The following is a 22633-nucleotide window of genomic DNA, read 5'->3' as shown; positions in this document are numbered from 1 at the left end:
CAGAAAATGGATAAAGCGCAGCACTAGTTCCAGAACGAATTGAGAAAAAGGCCATGAGCGTATCGATAAAGTTATATCCAGGGCTTCGTTTATGGCATAGGCAGTGTTGACCCGCTTACAGGGAGAGGCTCGAGGCCACAAGGGCGCCGCGTTCTGCGTTCTCGGAACGTCAAATTGTCACTGGCAGGTAGGGGAATAACTATAACGAAGATATTAACAAGGTATATAGGTACCTGCTTGTGGAAGCTTGGAGCCGACTTGTCGAAATGTTGTCTTATGATCAAACAGGTACTTCATTACCTGTATCAACATTAGATTCTGTGAAGGGGTATCCCCTTTACTATAACCACACACTGTTCTAAGCCTATCAACTTCCAATAATGTGAATCTTGCATACATGTGTTGTGTAAGGAATGAGATCTATCTCTCAGAACTCAATCCGCCATGCCTTACCGATGCCAACATTCGGCTTCTTCACCACAACGTAGGACGCCTTCCCGCTCTCCTGCTCGTGGAATTCCAACGAGGCCGTAGAGCCCGACTTGGCTCCATCTTCAATAACAGTCACAGTGTCCTTAATTTTCCATTCGGCGGGAGGGTCAACAACCACCACCCGCTCGACCGTCACACCAGCCATGGTCTTGAGGTAGTCAGCAGTCTTGGGTCCTTTAGTTCCAATGTCTTCTGATGACAACACCGACTCGCGGTAATTGAAGCGGCGGTGAATGTAGGCGCCATGCTCATAGTCGAATGTCTCGCCATCATCGACGTATAGAGTGCCTTCAGCTTCGCTATTCTTGTTCAAGGTAATGACCAGTGTGTACGGATCCCATCGCATCAGGCCGGTACTACGACGAGGACGGTCTTTGCGAGGAATGATGTGACCGCCCTGGATCAACACAGGAACCTTCTCCTCTGGTGCAGGAACAGTGTGCTTCTTGCCTGTGCCCTGGTAGACGGTGAAGTCAAAGTAGTCATAGTATTTCTCGTCATCGGAGATGTACAAATCCGCACTGTACGTGTTCTCCTGCACAACGGGCTTCACAAGCAGACCTGTGGAGCCAAGGTATAGCTGATCATCAATGGCAAAGCCTTGCTCGTCCTCTGGGAACATGTAGTATTGAGGCCGCACGATTGGCGTGCCGTTGACTGAAGCTTCATGGAAGGCAGTGTACCAAGCAGGCAGAAGTTGGTACCGCAGGCGGATTGCCTGGGCGACATAAGAGCGGTGCGGTTCGCTGATCAGATACGGCTCACGACGACGAGTGTCAATGTGCGCATGCGCGCGGAAGAAGGGATACCAGATACCCGTTTGATACCACCGGGTCAAAAGGTCCTTGTCAGGGTTCTGGAAGAATCCTCCGACATCTGCGCCGGCAAAGGGGAATCCTGCGATGCCGTTGGTAAGGACCATGGGAAGAGAAGCCCCCAGGTGGTCCCATGTAGCCTGGTTGTCACCAGTCCACATAGCAGACAAACGCTGAGCACCAGAGTAGTACGAGCGCGTCAAGATGAATGGCCGACGCACCTCACCCTTCTTGCGTTCAAGCATTGCTTTGTAGGTGGCGTTCAAAAGGGTGAGACCATTAAGATTGTGAATATCCCGATGTTCCCAGTTTCCATAATGCAAGTTGTCCTTGGGCATGGTCATGTCTGGCCCATTGAAAACAGAGGGTTCATTCATATCATTCCAGATAAAAAGATTCTGAAGCGATCCCTTGAATTTGTCAAACTTGTGCAGGGTGGCCCACCAGGCTTGTGCAGCGGGGTTAAAGCAGTCGACCCAGTTCGATGAACCTGGCCAGCACCATCCATCGTAAATCTCGCCATCCTTGTTCAGTACAGCAAGTTTCTTGCTTTTAAGCTCTTCGGAAACGAAGTACTTGTCCGCATTCTTAATGTGAGGATCGATCAAAACCACAAGCTTTCGCTCGGTTTCATCGAGCTTTTGCTGCATACCCTTAGGGTCAGGGAAGGTGAGAGGGTCCCAGGTGAAGTATTTCCGGTCATCGGTATATTCAAGATCAAGCCAAATCACATCGTACGGAATCTGGTACTTGTCGAACTTGGCGTTGACTTCTTTGACATCCTCGTCCGTAACATAGTTCCAACGGCATTGGTGATATCCAATGGCAAACTGTTGGGGCAGTTGTGTATATCCAGTGAGTTCACCATATGTTTTACTGATATCATTCGGCGAGGGCCCGAGGAAGACGAACAGATCAATCTGACCAGATTCGGAGATCCAATGAGTCTGTGTATCTGTCTTGGAGCGGGCACCCAATGTGAGGGGATTTGAGGAGGCAGTCGATTTAACAATATCGATCCACGTTTCCGCTGCATTAAGCCAGAAAACCCCGACAGTGGAGTTCTTGCGGTGGGCCTGCATCAACGGAATGGCTCCGTACAAGGTCATCGGGCTTTCCAGTTCATACTCAAAGACATCCGAGTTATACAGACGGTAAGGATCCTCATGGTTGCCAGATCCACCTCTGGTCTCCTTGAGCGAGAGTGAATCTGCGTGCTCTGGGATACCAAAAACATGACTATAACCGGGGAAGGTAACATCAAGAGCAACACTTTCAGGACCACGCGGCTTTGAGTCAGTATTTCCCCCAAACGTCTCCTCCCACCAGGTCCCCTCCGCATCGCCAGATTCGCCGTCTTTCTCGTCTACTTTCGGTCGCCAGTGCTCCATGTTCAATAAGCCTTGGTGGTTTAACTGAACGTGGGTCTGTCCATCTCGCTGAAATTCGACCCCAAATGGCGCGTGGCGAACAATTGCTTGGAATTTGTCGCCCGGTCCGTATAAAACATTGGTGAATCCAGTTTCGCTCTGAGCATTCAACGTGGCCGACTTGCTGACTTCCAAACCACCCACAATAGCCCATTTTTCAGTTTCATCATAGCGCTTCTTGTTCGCTTGGCTGCCATGCCGCATTTCAATGTCACCCTTCATCCGCTTCTCTTCATCCACCACAACGCGGGCGACTCCCGATTCCAAAAAAGACACCGTAAGAGGTAGCCGGACCTTCTCATTGGCAGTTATTGTTTTGAAAATGACACCAGTAAGTATCCCATCTTTGAAATGTACGGTGGCGGGGTCGAGCTCGTAGGGTGAGCTCCACGAAGTGCCTTGTGAGGAAACATTATCGGCATAGGCACGGTTTCGTTTGCAGAATCCAGACTGGTCGCAAGTTTTGAAATCCTTTTGTTTCACAGCCACTATATGTACCATGGGAGTTAGCTTACTGTAATCTTGCAATTTGGCGAAAGGCAGCCTTACAACCGGGTACAACAATGCATCCGAGGAAGATAACCAAGGAGAGCAACATCGCCCAACGGGGCGTAGGTAGACTCCTGGCCATGGTGAAATGAATAGTACGATCAATCAGAGACCCTCAATCTCCGACAGAATGGCGTTGGTTATCAACGATTGACCTGCATTTAGAGGTGAAGATGCCATCAACAGAAGCTACAAGCTGGCCTGAGCTGGGGTAAGACACCTAAGGCAACAAGGCAGAAATAACCGCCTCTGAACAGCCAATCAACTTGCTCGACCTTGGAACCAATCAGTGTCCGCAATTTGAACCCCTACTGCTTCCACGGGGGCCATACTGTCCAGGTATTTGTTGTACGGAGTACTCCGTACATCGTACATCTACAACATCCAAATCAGAGGGTTAAGGATCTTAGCAATGCCAGCTAAGTTTCCAGATCTCCCTTCAGCTTAGATCCTCACTACCGGCTGTTTGCGCAAAATCTGTAGTCGAAAACAGCACTCTCCTCTAGCAGGGGATGTTCATTCAAAAGCTTGCAAGAGGTTGGTCTACCCTCGGGATGCATTTCAATGGATTCCGTAAGAAGCTATAGAAGCTAGACAGGCTTCCTTGCTAAATTGCAGTTCCCAGATCTACCTATCTGAACAGGGTAGTGTCTCTTCGCAGGATGGAAATATTTTCAATTGGCTTGTGCTCAAGTCTCCAATAGCTTGAAACTAGAATCTGGGGAGCCAGTGCAGGAGGACATGACTAGCATGAGGTGAGGGCGCATGGTCCTGCAGCTGAAATTCAGGGGAAACGGCTGAGGACCCGGCTAGATGCGAAATGTTATCCCACGAGTTAGAGACCTTCAAAGTGTCATTAAACTGAGTGCTCTTACTTGTACTGAGCAGTTATTTTTGAATTGACCGAAATTTCTATATATGCAGTTGAGTTTCAGAGGCAAAAGAGTGAAGCTAGACAGTCTATACAGCTTTGGCGGCCCACTACTTCTGGCCTTAACATTCTGGCATCAACACCCCCACCAATCATTGGTCCAACTGAGAAGGCCCGAATTTTTAAACGGCCTCTATTTAATCTTCCCCTCTTCCTGCTCTCTTTCCCTACTTCATACCTGAATTATTATTCTCATATACATTCAAGATGTCCGCCAACGAGGAACAGACGTACGTGCCCCAAAATCAGTCTTCTGCTATCTCCCCTTCCTTTTCGATTGCCATTACCCCTCAATGCCGGTCAAGCTAACCAATTGCTCTAGTTTCATTGCCATCAAGCCTGATGGTGTCCAGGTACGGATATAGCATCCTTTAATCCGAGTCCATCATGGTTCCGGATGAACTTGCCCAATTGAACAACATTCACTGACAATGTCAACCAGCGTGGACTCATTGGCCCCATCATCTCTCGCTTCGAGAACCGTGGCTTCAAGCTCGTTGCCATGAAGCTCACCTCCCCCAGCCAGGAGCACCTCGAGAAGCACTACGCTGATCTCGCCACCAAGCCCTTCTTCAAGGGTCTCGTCGCCTGTAAGTTGCATCTCCCGAACTGTTCCGCAAATCACAACACACTGACCGAGCTCTAGACATGCTGAGCGGCCCCATCTGCGCCATGGTTTGGGAGGGCAAGGACGCCGTCAAGACCGGCCGTGTCCTCCTCGGTGCCACCAACCCCTTGGCTTCCGCCCCCGGTACCATCCGTGGTGACTTTGCTATCGTAAGAACACCCCCTCATAGTTTTTGTGTCGCGTTATTTCATGCTAACATCTTCACTAGGATGTCGGCCGCAACGTCTGCCACGGTTCTGACTCCGTCGAGAACGCCAAGAAGGAGATTGCTCTCTGGTTCGGCGCCTCCGAGGTCCTCAAGTACACCTCCGCCCAGTCCGCTTGGGTTTACGAGTAAATTCCTCGTCTTTAAGTAGACTGGTCGGGCGGATCTCTTGTTCAGATACTTCTAGCATAGAACAAAGCAGCGTTTCTGAGGAAGAAGTCCAAAGGCTTTGGAAAATATACAATTAACAAATTCATCTTCTTGTATGAGTGTGGTTCTCTCTGGTATCACAGTAGTGCTCGACTAGCTCATCCTCGTCTGAAGAGTCGCCTGGCTAGATTTGCTGTCGGTGTGAAGACCGAACTTGCAAACCACGGTGTGGCCCAAACACTCGCTGCCAACCGGGCTGGCAACAGAGCTTTTGTGATCGCATAGGCCGTAGCAAATTCCAGCACCAATTGAACACCTGCTCGGTCCACTGCCTTACTTCCGGTGGTTTCATGCTCCGCAACGGTTTTCACATCGGCCTCATTTACCCAACCTTTCTTTCTCAGCCAGCGGCCGAAACGCGCCGCTCCTTCGTCGAAGGCATTGGTCTCGCCTGTCTGCGATGCAAGATCCGGCATCCAGGCACCATAATGAAATGCGCCAGCTAGCCCGAATAGTGGAACAATAGCAGTGAGTTCGTGAAGCATTAGGAATGATGTGATATGGGTGACCGGCGCCCCAAGTAAGGGTGTGGTATATGCGCGAAGAAACCGAGGGAGGCGGTCGTTGAGCCGGCGCAGGCGAGATCGAGCATCACTAGGGCTCGACTGTGACAGCTTTGGTGGCTGTGGGGGAGCGGGGGTGGAAATATTTCGTTGCGACGCACGCGGTTTAGTGTTTCGAGCTGCTTGGAGACGGAGATTGCGGAGAAAATTGGGTGGTCGAGAAGCCATATTGTTGCGAAGGAATTGGCTAACTTGTGGAGTTTTGAAGGAGAGATTTGATATGCTCAAAAGAGAATTGTTCTCCGATGGCCCTTATACAGAAATGCAAAACAGTTTAGTGCTCGCGTTAAGCTTGTCGATCCCGATCTGAGAAATGACGATTATCTCGCTGAGTCATCTATAGCGCTGCCACTTTTTTTTCTGTGTGTCTTCGGGGCCAGGATAGAGTCCCTCCTTGCACATAAACTATATTCAAGCCTCAATTTTCATGTAGTGTATTTGCAGTAGGCCCTTAATGTGCGATGGCCACTGAGATCGGCAGCTGTAGACATTACCGTTCCCGGTACGACTACAGATGGTGACATGGTCCACTTTTGCCCGAATCCTCTCTTCTTCATCCAACCCCTCTTGTCGCCGACCCATACGCTAAAAGGCCGCAATGGAGAAGAAGATCACTGAGAAGATCGCGGCTCTGCCGCAGGATGCCAACTACTTTTCCTTGGAGTTCTTCCCTCCAAAGACCCGGATGGTGGGTTTACCCCGCGTGCTGAACGTATCGTGAACATTTGCTAATATGGTCTACTATAGGGTTTTGCTAACTTGTCCGCGCGTCTGGAGCGAATGGCCCAAGCACTGCGTCCTCTGTTTGTTACAGTCACCTGGGGTGCTGGTGGTAGCACTGCGGCACGATCGCTCGAGCTGGCGGAAGTATGCCAGCGCCAACTGCAGTTGACGACCGTCCTGCATCTGACCTGTACAAACATGAGCCGCAAGCTGGTGGATATGGCTCTAGATGAGGCCAAGGCTCTCGGAATTCGCAACATCCTAGCCCTACGAGGAGATCCGCCTCGCAGTGAGGAATACAATATGCATGGAGAGGATGATAGCAACAAGGATTTCACTTTTGCCGTTGATCTTGTTCGATACATTCGCCAGACACATGGTGACTACTTCTGTGTTGGTATTGCCGCATACCCGGAGGGCCATCCTGCGGACACCTTCCAAGACCTCCAGGATCCCGTCAGAGATATTCCTTACCTGGTCGAGAAGACATTGGCTGGAGCAGATTTTATCATGACTCAACTTACCTACGATATCGAAGCTTACCAAAAGTTCGAGAACACGCTTCGCAACCATGAGTCCGGTGCTTTCAAGACTATTCCCATCATTCCGGGCTTAATGCCCATCCACAGCTACAAGATTTTGACCAGGGTGACTAAGCTCAGCCATGTGACGATCCCACCTCCCATTGCCAGACGTATGGAAGAGTTAAAGCACGACGACGAAGCGGTCAAGCGCGCGGGTGTGGATATTGTTAGCGAAATTGTGGGTGGTATTAGGGACATCCCCTCCCCGGGCCCCCGAGGATTTCATTTCTACACCTTGAATTTGGAGAAGACAGTATCATTCATCCTGGAACAATGCGACTTGATTCCGTCTTACTCTGATGCTGGAGACCTTGCCATTGAGGACGATCCCGCATCGATTCCACTCGATTTCCCTGGACGTGCGTTGCGAAGACGCCGTGCGTCCTCTATCAACTCACAACCCCACAACCGCGTCGTTGTCGACAAGCTATCTGTCCACGGGTCATCGCAAGATTCCGTCCATGAGGCTCGCGCAGACAGCGCAGGCGTGCCCGCACCCCCGCCAAGCCGCAGCACAACTCTTCTTATCTCCGAGGGTCTCGGTGCCCTTGGCAGGGAAGCAACATGGGATGACTTCCCCAATGGACGATGGGGTGATGCTCGCTCGCCTGCATTCGGTGAGATTGATGGATATGGACCCTCGCTTCATGTCACTGCCAACTCCGCACGTAGGCTATGGGGCCACCCGGTGGACTCCAAGGATATGAGTACAATCTTCCGGCGCCACGTCTCGGGAGAACTACACATGGTTCCGTGGTCAGAGGGCGGTGCCGAAGAGGACGGTGAAGGTTTGAATGCAGAGACGGAGCTAATTCGACCGGAGCTGTTGAAGCTAATTGACGGCCGCGGCTGGTGGACACTGGCCTCGCAGCCCGCAGTGAACGGTGTACACAACGACCACCCCATCTTCGGCTGGGGCCCTCAACGAGAAGGCTTCGTCTTCCAAAAGCCATTTGTGGAGTTCTTCTGCTCGAGCAACGACTACACCAATATCCTGAAGCCAATGTTTGCTAAGCACGGCCACGACAAGCTCACCTGGTTCGCGACAAACATCAAGGGCGATTTTGAATCCTCACTCCCAATCCAGCCTGCTGACGTGGAGCTCGACGACCTTGGCTCTAATCCTGAGAGTGTCAACGCTGTTACCTGGGGTGTATTCCGCGGAAAGGAGATCGTCACCCCCACCATCATCGAGGAAGTGAGTTTCCGCGCTTGGGGCGAGGAGGCATTCCGAATCTGGGATGAATGGCGTCGCATCTACCCCCGCGGATCGCCTACTGAAGCCTACCTCGACACAACCAAGAACGACTCTTGGCTTGTGTGTGTTGTCGGTCAGCAGTTCGGTGCCGGTACTAAGCAGGGCTCCAAGGAGGAGGAAGACGAGGTTAAGTGGATGTGGCGGGTCTTGGCGGGCGAGGAGGTTTAAGATTGCGTCTTGGTATAAATTGGGATAAATAAACACCCCGTATCAATGAGGGTTCTCACGGTTGACGGTTAATTAGAGCAAGCCTGGATATGTGAACTAGAACTATGAATGGCACAAAATCCGGATTAATGTAAACTAGTCTTGACCCCATCCCAAGAAGATGAAGGTTACGATTATGCGTGCACTCCTGTTTTATGTTAAAAAAAAAGTTTTTCTTGGATTTCGTACGCAAGATGCTAAGTAAATGATTTTGGAAACAAGTGCCATTTCTCATGCAAGCCCTTGCCAGAGGCGATCTTTACCGCTGCAGGGTTTATCACAACTTCTCGGCAAACCCGTGTTCCTCGAGTCCACTCGCGTCGGTGTCCGGTGTAGCAATTTCAGACTGGGCCTCGGCGAATTTTTGTATAGCATCTTCAAGTTGGCCGTATACCTTAGGCATGCGGCGGGGCTGGTTAGGCCCGTTGGCCGGGAGTTGATATCCACGTAATCTAGATAATTAGTGATTTGAAACAAGCAATGCACCTGGAATTGATAGTTGATATACCTAGGACCTTCTCCACTAGTCTCCGGCATCGAAGAGGCATAAAAACGAGCAAACGTCTCAACATCCTGCTCGAAGGACCCACGTTGGATACTTTTCCGCACTCCTGCGAAGAATTTATCCATGATGTGGAAATTATGGACCTGAAGGAGGGCCCAAGCAGTCATCTCCTTGGCAAGTAGGAGATGGTGGATATAAGCACGATGGTAATTTTTGCAGGCATAGCATTCACATCCATCGCACAACGGTGACACATCTGTAGCGTGACTTCCAGTCCACAGATCCACTCCTAAAGGCAAAGGCTCAGATTTGCCCTCTTGCAGGGTAGCAGGAGCCGGGAAGACGAATTCCATCGCAATACCACCATCTGATGCTGCGCCCAGAAGTGGCGTGGTCAGAAGGTCTGCTCCGAGGGATATATCACTCAGGATAGTGTGGGGAGTCTCGGGTTCACTGAAGAGCAAACGAGGTAGGTTCGCCAACGACTCTGGAACAAATCCCAATGACGCAGATTGATATAGCGCGAGGCCGGAGACATCCCACCGGAACTCGCTCTCCAAATCATCCAAATAGAGGGACTGCTGCGCATTATCAAGAGGTAAGATTGGTGCAAAGAATGCGCTTTTTGACTTTTCCCGTTCTGCCACAGCGTTCCCATAGAGCTGCTCCAGTGCATCTCGGGTCCAGGCATGCGTCCGGTCAACCATCTTCCCCCTCCTCTTGGATCCGGGCTGTTTGTTAGCCAGATCTACCATTCCAACCGCAATATCAGGTCTCAGCTTTTGAACCGCCTCAACATATTCATGCGCAGATAACTGGGTGAACCCGACTGAAGTCAGCAGCGCGACGGAAGTCGATGTGTTCGCAGGGGGGCATGGGATCGGAGGGAAACGCCGCGGACCTAGGATCAAAGGCATATCGGCGGCTACACAAATGAATTTTTTCAATGGCGACTCATGATCTGCAGTGGGTGTCTTGTAAACAGGGGCCTGCTTTTTCGCGATGACTTGTCATGTGCCCGAGAGGCATGCGCTGTCAGTTTTGGGAACCGATTGTGGTCTTGTTGCAAGATTCCGCTTACAATCTTCCAATCCAACATACAAGCTATTGATCTCCGTGTGATCGCGCATCAGATCGTGCGCAACATGTGGAACTGTGCCTCTCGAAGTGAGCGGGACATGGTGCGGCGTCGCAAGGGTCTTGCGGCCTGGAATGGCCAATTTGCCTACTCGTGGCGCAAGGACTGGAGCAGTGGACGCCAGGACACTGAAGGTCATCTCTGGGGATGCGGACGTCGCTTGGTCCATGGCGTTCGTGGGTTTTGAAAGATCATTTTGCGGGCGGCCTGGATCTTGTTCTTATCAGCCAGAAGAGATCGGATTTCCCGACAAACATCGCCTTTACTTCCCTCCTTCGGAAACTTTCATTTGGCCTACTTTTCATGCATTCAGCTTGAACTAAGGAACTTGATCTACCGTTCTCAGAAATTTTCACCCAAGCACAGCCTTCCATCTCAATCAATCATGACAGATTCACCAGCGCCACCGACGCGACGCGGAGCTCTCATTGTTGTCGAAGGACTTGATCGAGCTGGCAAATCAAGTCAATGTGAGATGCTACGGGATTCCCTCTCACGACAAGGTCGTGTGGTCAAATACATCCGATTCCCAGGTACTCTTTAGTAACTCGTTTGTCATGGGTGCCATTGGTCTAATAACGTCCTTTAGACAGAACAACGCCCATCGGACAATTGATTGATAGCTATCTACGCGGCACATCGCACCAAGACGACCATTCCATTCACCTTCTTTTCTCTGCAAACCGATGGGAGATTGCGAAGAGTATCGAAGAAGACATCACGAACGGAAAAACAGTCATTGTAGACCGCTACTCCTATTCCGGGGTTGTCTACTCGGCCGCAAAAGCGAATCCCACATTATCACTAGAATGGGCGTGGCAGCCAGAAATTGGCCTACCGCGTCCAGACATCTGTCTTTTCCTTAGCATTTCACCCGAGGAAGCGGCAAAGCGCGGTGGGTTCGGTGCCGAGCGGTATGAAAACGAGGCAATGCAAACCCGCGTGCGGGAGCTCTTCCGAGTGATCTTTGAGAAGCAGCATGATGTGTCCATTATCGATGCGGGGAAAGCAATCGATGAGGTTTCACGGGAGATACAGGGCGCTGTAGCTGGTTGCATTGCACGTCTGGACGCAACGGGCGCGTTGGGGAAATTGGAGCCTTTTGGCGAATTAACGAATCAGAAATTAGACTGAGCTTGGTTCCGATTGAGTTTCATTCAACGAGTTCTGCGTCATCCCAGTCGCTGTCTTCAATCACGATCTCGAGCTTTGGTGGAGGTCGAGTCGAGCGGTGCTTCTGTCGGCCCTCGAAATCAGAGTCGGATTCTATTTCTACTTCCTCGAACCAATTTGGCCCTAGGTCGTCTTCGGTCGGCTCTTCCGACAGTGACCTTGGTTCAATAGAAGTTGACTGAGGTCCTGAATATGCCTCCATGGCAACAGACTCTTTGCGAGCACGTTTCTCTTTCTTTCTTAAAATTGCACGCGCCTCCTTGTCTGCTCTGTTGCGGAAGCTTAGCTCTCGCATCATTGTCACCCATTGTACGGTGTTTCTGCACGACAGGCAGGTCCCTTCGATGGGCACCAGGAGACCTGGTTCGTTGGTCGCATCGAGGAATGTGGTAGATAAACATAATAAATGACTCGTGCCGCGGCAATTCGGGTGTGGACAAACTACTATCTGTTCTTCGCCTGGGAAGATCGACTCTCTACAGACCGTGCACTGCAGATCATCCGGATCTTCCAGCATGAACATTGACTTTTCGATATGGTCCTCAAGCTTGGTGTAGTTAATTGATAGGTTTTTGACGCTTCCAACGGGTGCGAGCTCGTCGCCTTCCTTGGAATTGGGCACCGTTGCAAGGTTGTCTCCATCTGTGATAACCTTGATGTTGCTGGGCAAGCGACCATCTACACGGTCATTCCAGGCACGCCACACACGATAGACATCAACACAAAAGAAACGGGCTCGTAACGGCCAAGAGGAGAAATAATTCGAGCGAAGCAAAGAATGCAAATCCTCCAAATGTGCCATTAGGGATCTCCTAGTCCGCGCTCTGGGTTTCGATTTTGGCTTGCCTGTCTTCGCATTGGTATTGGCCTTAGCTCGAGGCTTAGGGTCTAAGCCATCTTCGGAATAAAGGTGCCGCGACCTTTCTGGATGTTGCCAAGCCCATCTACGCGAAGTGAGAAATTGAGACGCGATGTATTAAATCAATTCACATGCGACTTACTCGAATTGCAAAGCGCCGACTCTGCTCGTGAAACCCTCTACGACAAGGGTCATTTCCCAAGGGCGTAAGCGATCTCTGGCTGTTCGCTTGGCCCCACCTTTAGCGACACCGTTGTGCTGAGGGAGTCGTCTGATCGGGTTTGGCGTCGAGCCGATGTACAGCGAGGCGTGTCGAACCGTCGAGCGGAGGAGATAACAACAGTAATATGCCGGGATTGGTTTGGGATTTTCGGACCCCTCCATGGTGTTTGTTTTGGAGCAATTCTTAATAATTTTTCACATTGAGATGTTTAATTCAACTTTGTAGGCTTGTCAAGTCTTTGAATTTAGCTCTGCCTGTCTAATACGGGCGGGTCCTAAACGGTAGCTTATATACATCAGATCACATGATGATGTATTTTTTCCCTCTCAAGGGAAGGGGAAACGAAGTTGCAGTCTAGGGATACGTTAGTAGAATTTCAATACCAGTAGCAGTTATTAAATTTGTAGTTAAGGGATTTCAAAGAATGACAAGAGAAAGTCTTTCTAAATGTGCTGACACTCCATCTCATCATCAGCTAAACATATCAGAAAGGCAAAAACGATTATAAAATACATGTTTAGGCTTCGAATTCTAGCAAGCTATAGAATTAAGGTCTATACATAGGTGATATCACGCTAGAAAGACTCATACTCTCTCAATTATGTCACAAGACACTATAAAACTAGTTAACCACCCCAAATACAGCTTCGTAAGGTTGGGCTCCCAAATACACAACGTATGATCTTCTCCCGTTTGCAGCATTGCAGTATAATTACTAAACTTTCGCGTGAATCTCAGGGCCTAAGCGGTACCTGAGCTCAGCTTAGCTCATTCTTACAGTAACTCATATACCGTACTGATCGGTACCATCGCTGCTGGGTTGGAGGTTCCCCCATAGTCACTCATTGGTTCCTTTCCTACTGGCTGGCCACACAAAAGGGACCTGGCAGTACTTCTGGAGTACCACCCCAGTCGATCTTTACTGCACATAATCTCATTCCTCCACTCTTAAGGTTTCTATCCCATCTATCCTTCTTTCCTCTCTGCGACTTGGGCCTCTCTTCTCTTGTTCTATTGCCTTTTGCCCGAGTCAATATTTTCTTTCACTTCCCCTAAAATACCATTCTCTTATATTCTTTGGTTCGTCTCCAATCCTTCAACCTTCGGTCACATGAACAGGAAGCCGGCAGCCGCCTTTCCTGATATCTATCATCACGCCCTGCCTTTGCCGCATTATAGTCATTGTTAATCGAATTTCCTCAATAGACGCGCCCAATTCAACATCTCCCCGATCGCCTGTCCCCATTTGAACAATGGGAGCTCCGGCCTCTGCCGGGGCGACCTCGACGGCCGCGGCAGCCCAGCCGACTCGGTCCTCGAGCACCCATCCGTCGCACTCCCACAACGTGCCCCTGAGCGCTCGCAGGTCCACGCCTCTCGATTTGTCCACCGTTGAACGACGTGGACAACCCAACAACCCTAGAGAACCATCCAAGCGCATTCGTCCTCATGGTATCCCAGAAGCCCCGACTTTCCGTCCAACGGAGGAAGAATTCAAAGACCCGGTGGCCTACATTCAGAAGATAGCCCCAGAGGGGAAAAAGTACGGAATTTGCCGAGTGATTCCACCAGAGGGTTGGCAACCGACTTTCGCAATCGATACAGAGGTATAATCACTCCTTCTACCAATGCATTCACCGTCGCTTCCCGCACATAAACATGCCTGACAATGGATACAGCGATTTCACTTCAAGACCCGTCGACAAGAGCTCAATTCGGTCGAAGGAGGTAAGTGCCCACATTTTAGCATATCAGGCTGCCCCGGCTGGGAGGATCACACCGCAGCGCGGTTCTGACCCTCGTTCTCGAAAATAGGAAACCGTGCAAACATGAATTACGTCGATGGGCTTGCCATGTTTCACAAACAGCATGGTACTAACTACAGCCGGTTACCCAGCGTCGACAAGCGACCATTAGATCTTTACAAGCTCAAAAAGGCAGTAGAAAGTCGTGGCGGGTTTGAATCCGTGTGCAAGACGAAAAAATGGGCAGAAATCGGTCGTGATCTTGGATACAGCGGCAAGATAATGTCTTCATTGTCCACTTCGCTCAAAAACTCCTACCAGCGCTATTTGCAGCCTTACGAGGAATACTTGGCCAGGGCCAAGCCCGGTGTGCAACAACAGCTTGAGCTTGAGCATGGTGGCCCATACACACCCTCGCCTCTACAATCCCCCATGACTCACAAGCCTATGTTTGATGAAAATGGCACACCTTCCAAAGTCCGCGATGAAACTCCTAGCCTGCCTCGAATGGCCACGTCACATACCCCAATGGCGTATACTCCAATGGCACATACCCCAATGGAGAAGTCCCCAGAGAAGCCAACACCCCCCATCGAACCTACTCCTCCCCCTTCTTCGCGCCCAGCGGCTGCAGGATTTACTCCCGTCAATTCCAGCCTCGGTGGCTTTACCGCCGTCAACCACTCCCCTTTCACCCCTGTGAACAATGGCCCGCCAATCAAGCGGGAGGGAGAGAATGGCACGTCAACGCCCAAAGTCGTTCCTGAGCATGCTTCCATCTCGACGCCAACAAATGCTCATGATGAGGAGTCTCTTAAGCGTGCTATCAGCCGCGAGGAAAGTTCTCAGTGTGAAAACGGCGATGATGATGATGGAAGCGGTCGACGCAGCAAGCGTCTGAAGAAAGGTACACTTTTCGTTGCTCTTCCAATACTCTAAGCTAGCCTAATCTAATGCCACTTCCAGATTCCTTCCCAACGGTTGCGGGCTCTCACATGTCACTTCTTCGCCCAGCGCCGGTTAGATCGCGCAAGGATGGCTCCCAGCCAGCCGGAGAGGTAGGCGGCTGTTCGTGGAAGCGTTTCAATGAAATACTGATTTATGAACAGAAATGCGAGACCTGTGGCAAATCGGATGATCAAGGGTCGATTCTTGTCTGCGACGGTTGCGAGCTTGGATATCACAAAGCGTGTCTTGATCCGTCTACTACCACGCCCACAGAACACGACTGGCACTGCCCGAAATGCTTAGTTGGCACAGGTGAATTTGGATTTGAAGACGGCGGTGTTTACTCACTAAAACAGTTCCAAGAGAAGGCCAATGAGTTCAAGAAGAAATACTTCGCTTCCAAAATGCCATTCGACCCTGTTCTGAACACCCACCGACGCGAAACTGAGGACGACGTGGAGGCCGAATTCTGGAAGCTTGTCGTTGATCTACATGAGACGGTTGAAGTCGAATACGGCGCAGACATCCATTCTACTACGCATGGAAGTGGATTCCCTACTATCGAGCGGAATCCCCTTGACCCATTTTCGTCAGATCCCTGGAATCTAAACGTCCTTCCATTCTATGGAGACTCGCTCTTCCGTTACATCAAGTCTGATATCTCTGGCATGACCGTTCCCTGGGTCTATGTGGGGATGTGTTTCTCCACTTTCTGCTGGCATAATGAGGATCACTACGCTTATTCAGCCAATTACCAACATTTTGGTGCTACCAAGACCTGGTATGGAATTCCAGGTGCCGATGCAGAGGCCTTTGAGGCGGCCATGCGGGATGCAGTTCCGGAGCTTTTTGAAGGCCAACCCGATCTTCTTTTCCAGCTCGTCACCTTGATGCCACCGGACAAGCTTCGCAAGGCCGGTGTCAACGTTTATGCGGTGGATCAGCGAGCTGGTCAATTTGTGCTCACGTTCCCTCAAGCATACCATGCCGGCTTCAATCACGGCTTTAATTTCAATGAAGCAGTAAACTTCGCGCCTGCAGACTGGGAGCCATACGGTGCAGCAGGTGTTGAGCGTCTTCAAAATTTCCGCAGGCACCCATGTTTCTCCCACGATGAACTACTTCTTACCGCTGCTGCACGTGATACTACTATTGCCACGGCAAAGTGGCTTGCGCCTGCACTAGCCAGAACTTGCACTCGTGAACTGGGTGAACGGGCTGCCTTCCTATACCGGCAAAAGGAAGTGTCTGCTCGCACCCCAGGCTTTGGTCCTGACGCCATGAAAGACGACGCGCAGCCGAGATTCGTAGTTGAAAACGAAGACCTTCCTGAGGATGATTACCAGTGCCAACACTGCAAAGCCTACGCTTACCTCACTCAGTTCCGTTGCCACAAATCAGGCAAGACTGTTTGTTTGTCGCACGTTGACACCTATGACTGCTGTGGTGAAACCTTTGCTCAGAAGCTGTGCGGCTCAAGACACACCCTCCGTTATCGCCTGAGTGATGATGATTTGCAGTTGCTCGTTCAAAAAGTCCAAGAACGGGCCAGAATCCCTGAAGCATGGTCTGAAAAGCTCGACAAAACCCTGGAGAATGAACCGAAGCCTCAGCTTAAGGCCCTTCATAATTTGCTCAATGAAGGTGAGAAAATCCCATACCACTTGCCAGGCCTTCAAGATCTTGCGGCCTTCGTCCAGCGTTGCGATAAATGGGTTGAAGAAGCCAACAACTACATTACCCGGAAGCAGCAGAACCGGAGAAAAAACGAGAAGGCTTGGCGCAGAGCCAGTACCAAGGCAGCGCAGCTGGACGATCGCGATCGCGAAGTCCGCAGAATCGAACATATCTACGCCCTTCAGGCAGAGGCTGATAAACTTTCGTTCGACTGTCCACAGATGGCGGCGCTGGAAGAGAAAACCCGCGAAATAGAGAAATTTCAACAAGATATTAATAGTGCTCTCATGCATCCACACACCCGCCCTCTCCAAGAAATTGAAGAACTGATTGAACGCGGCAAAAATTTCAATGTGGAAGTCCCGGAACTGGAACACCTAGAGCAAGTCTCCCGCCAAATCAAATGGATTGAACAAGCTACGCGCAAACGAGACCAGCACATGACCCTTACCGATTGTCAGGAACTTGTCGCTGGTGCGGAGCAGCTCGGCCTTTCTGCTACCAATGAACACTTGGTTCATTTCAAGGAGCTTGCTCGTCATGGGGATGCGTGGGAAATGAAGGCCAAGGAATTAATGTCTGTTGAAGCTGTTCACTACCAGCAATTAGAAGCTCTCTCTGCGCAAGCGTCTCGTTTTCCTGTTTCACCTGATACTCTCGCGGCCGTCGATGCTATATTGACCAAGCAGCGTGAAGCGCAGAAACGGATCCAGACTCTGTATGAAAAGAGCAAGGACGTGGAGATGAAAAATCGGCCCAGGTACAAGGACATACGCGACCTTATGGAATCTCTCGAGCATTTGACGAGTCGACCTATCGGGGCAATTGACTTGGAACGTGAACAAAAGCGTCATGAAGACTGGATGAGAAAAGGGAAAAAGCTCTTCGGCAAGGCGAACGCTCCACTTCATATTCTGAGATCCCATATGGAATATGTCGAGAAGCGGAACTCGTACTGTTTCGACCTAGAGGACAGCTACCGACCGCCTGTGGAGCCTTCATCTCGAGACAATTCGCCAGAAGGTTTGCTTGAGAATCCTGGCAATCCTACCAACATGTGGGGCCCAAAGTCACTCAAGCGAGATGTGTTCTGTATTTGCAGGCATCCTGAAGCAGGGATGATGATTGAATGTGAAGTCTGCCACGAATGGTAAGTCAACAACCATTGAGCTTCTAGTTTAGTTTACTGACCTATGTAGGTATCATGGCAAATGTTTGAAGATTGCTCGTGGTAAAGTAAAAGAATTCGACAAATACACCTGCCCAATCTGCGATTGGCGTCAAAAGATTCCGCGCGATGCTGCACGTCCCAAGCTTGAGGATCTGCAAGATTGGCACGCGGAGATCGCAACTTTGCCTTTCCAGCCGGAGGAAGAAGAAGTTCTTGAGAGCATCATTAATCAAGCGACAGCCTTCCGCGATTTCCTGCATGGCTTCACTAATGCTGCCTGCACAACGACCGAGGAAGTCCCTACTTTGATATTCTACCTCCGCAAAATCGAGGGTGCTGAGGTTCTTCTCACGTTTGAGACGAATTTCTTCCGGCAGGAGATACACAAGTGGGCACCCGTCGCACCAGAACCCCCTCCAATTCTGGAGCAATCTCTGTCGACACGAAAGCCGCGACCGACCAAGCAGCAGAAAATCATGGCCCAGCTTGGTGTAAATCGTCCTGAGGATCTCCCGGAGCATCTTCGCCCTAAGCACATTGGCTTAACCAAACGGAAATCTGTTGACGCTCAATCGCAGCCGGGTCCTAGTCAACCTGCATCCATGCAACCAGTACCGCCCCCTTCTAGTAGTGGACAACCTCCTAGCACAGGTCCAACGTTGGCTCAGATGACAGATCCAAATGCTGCACCATATCCATTCTCTGCAAACTATTCATTGCCTGCAAGCGATTCCACACCCGCGTTTACACCTACGTCGTCCTCGGCATTCCTGCCCCACGCAGCCGCTTCTCAGTCCCCCTCATTCCTACCACGCTCTCCTCCCCAGCCAGACCTGGAAACTTCCCTTTTCAGCCCTCCACGCTTTGGTCATGATCCTCAGTTCGCGAGCAGCAGCCCTCGTCAGAACCTGGACGACGTATTTGCTGACTTGACCAACCAAGAAATTGATCCTGAAGCTGACAATCAGGCTATGGAGAATACCCATGCCAATGAGGCCCTCGAGGCCCTCGTGGTCAGCAATGGCAGTAGTCGTGCTGCCTCTGTTCAAGAGGAATCGGCTCAAAATGGTGAAACTGGGGAACCGCATGGTGAGCCCAAACTCGATGGCACCAATAGAGACCTTGAAGACGAGGAACTTTGACCGGGTCTTGCTTTCTATCCTCAATGAACTGATTTTTCTGAAAACTTGGCCTTTGCCAGTTTTTGTTTACCATGTTCTGATTGTTTTATTGCGTTGCTTTCAGTCTTTTGTTTACTCGCCTCTCCTAAGCTTTTATCGTTCTGTTCGGATGAATTGTCAAAAAATGGTGTACAAGAAACGGGATTGGCGAGTATGGGGGTGTTTTCCAGCGATTCCACGCTTTTCTGATTTTCCATACCACAAGACTATGTCTGTCACGACTGCTTTTCTTTGCTGCTGCCGACATCATGTAATACTAGTTGAATTCAGCCATTCTTACTCACGCTTCCGACTAGAAATCTCTTGTCAATATGATCTATATGATATCCGCATAAGCTCCTAGAGCAGCCTGTCCACCTGTATGAATGAACAATAAATTGACCTGATCCAAGGGCTTGGCAGAGTTCGCAACTTCTCCCTCGTTCACCCAGTGCATCATGCCTCTCGCAACCTTGGCTGTATAAACTGGATCCAGCACCATACCCTCTGCCCAGGCCATAGTTCTTAGAGCCTCTTTACTCTCGCCATCTAGCACGCCGTATGCAGTCCCAACGAATCGATCATCAAGCCGCACATCCTCAACCCCAATTTCCCGCTCCCCATCGAGTCCAATCAACTCGCCCGCCCTCTGCGCAAAAGCAAGCACCCGCTTTTCATGATATTCCCGCTGCCTAGTCGGCGAATTAAGAATCCCAACAACCTTCCTCGGCTCCCCAATCGTGTTTGGCACACCTGATTCCCTAATCTTCTCTAACAGCGTAAACCCAGCCACCAACCCACCAACCGTACTCCCACTTCCACACGCAACGAAGACATAATCAAACCTCCCCGAACCCCCAAGCCCCATCTCCTCCTCCTGCGCAGCAATCTCAAACGCCGCCCGCGCATAACCCAGCCCACCAAGTGGATGCAAGCTCGCGCCACCAGGGATCCAATACGGATTCTGCCCCGATGCCCTCAATTCGTCAAGAAGAGGCGTCGCATCCATTCCCAGTGGATCATCTTTTTCGCAGACACGAACCTCCGCACCGAGAAGGTGATTTATTTGCACATTTCCGCTGCGTTGGAAGGCTTCCTTGTCGTCGGCTGCTGTAAGACCGCCACCTGTGCCGCGGTGTAAAAGAATGAAGGCTTTCAGGCCCAGTTTCCGGGCTAGAGCGACAACTTGCACGGTGTGGTTGCTTTGGATTGCGCCCTCTGTTACGAGAGTTGTTACTACGCCTTGCAGTGAGCCTGAAGGTGTTGGATTGTTCTCATGACTGTGATAGAGGGGTGTTTGAGACAGGATATCCGGGACTATATATTCTAGTTTGCGATATTTGTTGCCTGCACATGCTAGTGGGGAGGAGTGGTCCTCTCGTTTGGCGTGAATAGTGATGAGGGGGTGGTGCGGGGATGCTCGTAGGGGTGCAATTGAGGATAAGGGGTGGATGGGAGAGGGATTTGAGTATAGGATATTATAGCGGGATATTTGGGCGAATTTTTCTGGCAACTGTATCTGAACAGACATTATTCTATGCATGGCTTCTGATGTGGTCAAGTTGGGATCTCGTGATGGGTTTTGTATTCAGTGGCCAAATGTCTAAGGCATCAATGCACTTGATCATGTGTCAGCAATTGAATGACGTCGTCCATCTGCCCACATGAAGCTCTGTGATCCGTTGATGCAACAAACATGACACTCCTCCAATTTTTACGACAAGCCCGCCAAGTTCACCTCCAGTTCCTCTCGGGTGCCCTCCCCGAGCCTCCAATCTATGTAATCGGCAATCCCTCTGCCGATCTTGACTCCATCGTCTCGGCGATCATCTACTCCTACTGTGCGAACAACCGGCTCCCAATCAAAAGCCCGCGACCCCACATCCCACTCTTAAACTTGCCCAATTTTCCCGCAGGGACAGAGTTGTATCGGCTAAGACCGGAATTCTCGGCTGCGCTATGGTCATCAACAAACTTCCCCGCCCTGAAAAGTGAAGAGCAATTCGAGAACACCCTACAGTCTGCAGGTAGTTTCCTACGCCAGCATGTTATGACCGTCGCAGACTTCGCGCAGTCTCTCCAAGACCAGCATGTGTGGAAACAGATACTCGCCGATGCAACGCTGGTAGACTGGAACGCATTCTCGCGCTGCTCGGCCGATAAGGGTTCGGGATCCCTGACCGGGTTGCCGGGTGTCTCCTTCCGGACTGTTGGGTGTATCGACCACCACGTCGACGAGAATTTCATGCCCAGCGTGGACGAAATACCAGAAGGTCAGCCGATGATTATTCAGCCGGGACCCGGGTCATGTGCATCACTCATCACGCGAGAGTTGCAACAGCGAAAACTATGGGACACAACCCCGGAGATGCTGCAGGTTGCGAAGCTTGCTCTTTCCGCAGTGCTGATTGATACCTCAAACCTCACTGCGGAAGGCAAAGTGACTGATGTAGATCGTATGGCTGTTGAACTCCTGCAATATCAAATTGAGGGAGAATCACAAGCTGCGGCGAATGCCAAAGGCGATTGGGAGATAGAGGCGTTCTACAAGAGCATCCTACATGCTAAGCAAAACAGCCTTGATCTTCTTTCTTTGGATGAAATTTTGGACCGAGATTACAAAGACTGGACTGAGACGTCACAGTCCTCGGGCAAGACCGTGAAAACGGGCTTCTGCTCTGTCGTCAAGCCCATGCGATGGATTGTACAGAAGGCGGGTGGCCCGGAGAAGTTCCTTGATGATGTTCGCTTGTTTGCGGCTTCTGCCGAGAAAGAGTTAGATGTTCTTGTTATCATGACAGCGTTCACTGGCACTAACGACAAGTTTTGTCGCGAACTATTCGTCAGAGTGACGGGTGACAATGAATCAGCCGCCAAGGGCGTCAAGAGGTTTGTTGCGCAATCTTCTCACCATCTTGGGCTTATAGAATGGTCTCCGCTCGATTGGGAGGAGATTCCTGAGCTGACTGGAGATTGCCTTTCTACATTAAACGAGGAATTCCCCCTCTGGAGGAGACTTTGGGTACAAACCAACGCGGCCGGGAGTAGGAAGCAGGTTGCGCCGTTGTTGCGGGGAGCGATAGCTAAATTATAAATGAGATATATAGAAGAACACTGGGAGATGTCAGATGTCGAATAGCCTGTTGGTCTATCCTCAATCTTGTAGCTTTTTCGACGTACCACTACTCGCAGTCTTTTGGTTACTGTATATTATATGACCACTTATGTGGACTCAAATTCCTATTAATTCTGCTCTCAACACCGAAATCCAGATCTCTGGAACAAATCCCCAACAAATAGAATACATTGAATGCAATGCCCCCGGCTAACCTCATGCAAGTGCTAGTACGCCAGGAGGACAAAATGACAAAAAGATATGCAACCCGCAATAAGAAGTTGCAAAATAAGAAGAAGAAAAGTAGATAGGCATCTCATCCTG

General features: G+C 50.5%; 10 protein-coding genes across 10 annotated transcripts; 5 read left to right on the top strand and 5 right to left on the bottom strand.

The window, feature by feature from the left end:
- Positions 1-427: 427 nt before the first annotated feature.
- On the bottom strand, positions 428-3368 carry Pdw03_7453 (Glycoside hydrolase, family 31; the record flags this gene model as incomplete). The annotated part of the gene is made up of 2 exons (XM_014678390.2): positions 428-3225; positions 3287-3368. 2 exons carry the CDS (start codon positions 3366-3368, stop codon positions 428-430), a joined length of 2880 nt encoding a protein of 959 aa, XP_014533876.2.
- Positions 3369-4424: 1056 nt separating this feature from the next.
- On the top strand, positions 4425-5182 carry Pdw03_7452 (Nucleoside diphosphate kinase; the record flags this gene model as incomplete). Its single annotated transcript, XM_014678391.1, has 5 exons — positions 4425-4447; positions 4540-4570; positions 4660-4807; positions 4864-4994; positions 5054-5182. The coding sequence occupies 5 exons, from the start codon at positions 4425-4427 to the stop codon at positions 5180-5182; spliced, it is 462 nt and encodes a 153-aa protein (XP_014533877.1).
- Positions 5183-5358: 176 nt separating this feature from the next.
- On the bottom strand, positions 5359-5991 carry Pdw03_7451 (Uncharacterized protein family FLILHELTA; the record flags this gene model as incomplete). The annotated part of the gene is made up of 1 exon (XM_014678392.1): positions 5359-5991. The coding sequence occupies one exon, from the start codon at positions 5989-5991 to the stop codon at positions 5359-5361; it is 633 nt and encodes a 210-aa protein (XP_014533878.1).
- A 430-nt stretch (positions 5992-6421) lies between these two features.
- On the top strand, positions 6422-8556 carry Pdw03_7450 (Methylenetetrahydrofolate reductase; the record flags this gene model as incomplete). The annotated part of the gene is made up of 2 exons (XM_014678393.1): positions 6422-6511; positions 6571-8556. 2 exons carry the CDS (start codon positions 6422-6424, stop codon positions 8554-8556), a joined length of 2076 nt encoding a protein of 691 aa, XP_014533879.1.
- Positions 8557-8872: 316 nt separating this feature from the next.
- Pdw03_7449 (Queuine/other tRNA-ribosyltransferase) lies at positions 8873-10407 on the bottom strand (the record flags this gene model as incomplete). The annotated part of the gene is made up of 3 exons (XM_066101661.1): positions 8873-9047; positions 9104-10106; positions 10182-10407. The coding sequence occupies 3 exons, from the start codon at positions 10405-10407 to the stop codon at positions 8873-8875; spliced, it is 1404 nt and encodes a 467-aa protein (XP_065956744.1).
- Positions 10408-10623: 216 nt separating this feature from the next.
- Pdw03_7448 (Thymidylate kinase) lies at positions 10624-11372 on the top strand (the record flags this gene model as incomplete). The annotated part of the gene is made up of 2 exons (XM_014678395.1): positions 10624-10771; positions 10828-11372. The coding sequence occupies 2 exons, from the start codon at positions 10624-10626 to the stop codon at positions 11370-11372; spliced, it is 693 nt and encodes a 230-aa protein (XP_014533881.1).
- A 19-nt stretch (positions 11373-11391) lies between these two features.
- Pdw03_7447 (Zinc finger, RING/FYVE/PHD-type) lies at positions 11392-12654 on the bottom strand (the record flags this gene model as incomplete). The annotated part of the gene is made up of 2 exons (XM_014678397.2): positions 11392-12355; positions 12413-12654. 2 exons carry the CDS (start codon positions 12652-12654, stop codon positions 11392-11394), a joined length of 1206 nt encoding a protein of 401 aa, XP_014533883.2.
- Positions 12655-13746: 1092 nt separating this feature from the next.
- Pdw03_7446 (PHD transcription factor (Rum1), putative) lies at positions 13747-19176 on the top strand (the record flags this gene model as incomplete). Its single annotated transcript, XM_066101660.1, has 8 exons — positions 13747-14100; positions 14173-14221; positions 14309-15145; positions 15205-15296; positions 15348-15498; positions 15550-18013; positions 18063-18645; positions 18703-19176. The coding sequence occupies 8 exons, from the start codon at positions 13747-13749 to the stop codon at positions 19174-19176; spliced, it is 5004 nt and encodes a 1667-aa protein (XP_065956743.1).
- Positions 19177-19531: 355 nt separating this feature from the next.
- On the bottom strand, positions 19532-20725 carry Pdw03_7445 (1-aminocyclopropane-1-carboxylate deaminase, putative; the record flags this gene model as incomplete). The annotated part of the gene is made up of 1 exon (XM_014678399.2): positions 19532-20725. The coding sequence occupies one exon, from the start codon at positions 20723-20725 to the stop codon at positions 19532-19534; it is 1194 nt and encodes a 397-aa protein (XP_014533885.2).
- Positions 20726-20890: 165 nt separating this feature from the next.
- Positions 20891-22288, top strand: Pdw03_7444 (Exopolyphosphatase, putative; the record flags this gene model as incomplete). The annotated part of the gene is made up of 1 exon (XM_014678400.1): positions 20891-22288. The coding sequence occupies one exon, from the start codon at positions 20891-20893 to the stop codon at positions 22286-22288; it is 1398 nt and encodes a 465-aa protein (XP_014533886.1).
- Positions 22289-22633: the final 345 nt, after the last annotated feature.

The sequence above is a fragment of the Penicillium digitatum genome, chromosome 2 (assembly GCF_016767815.1).
Source record: "Penicillium digitatum chromosome 2, complete sequence".
NCBI lineage: Eukaryota > Fungi > Ascomycota > Eurotiomycetes > Eurotiales > Aspergillaceae > Penicillium > Penicillium digitatum.
This window is presented reverse-complemented; position numbering and strand designations above follow the sequence as displayed.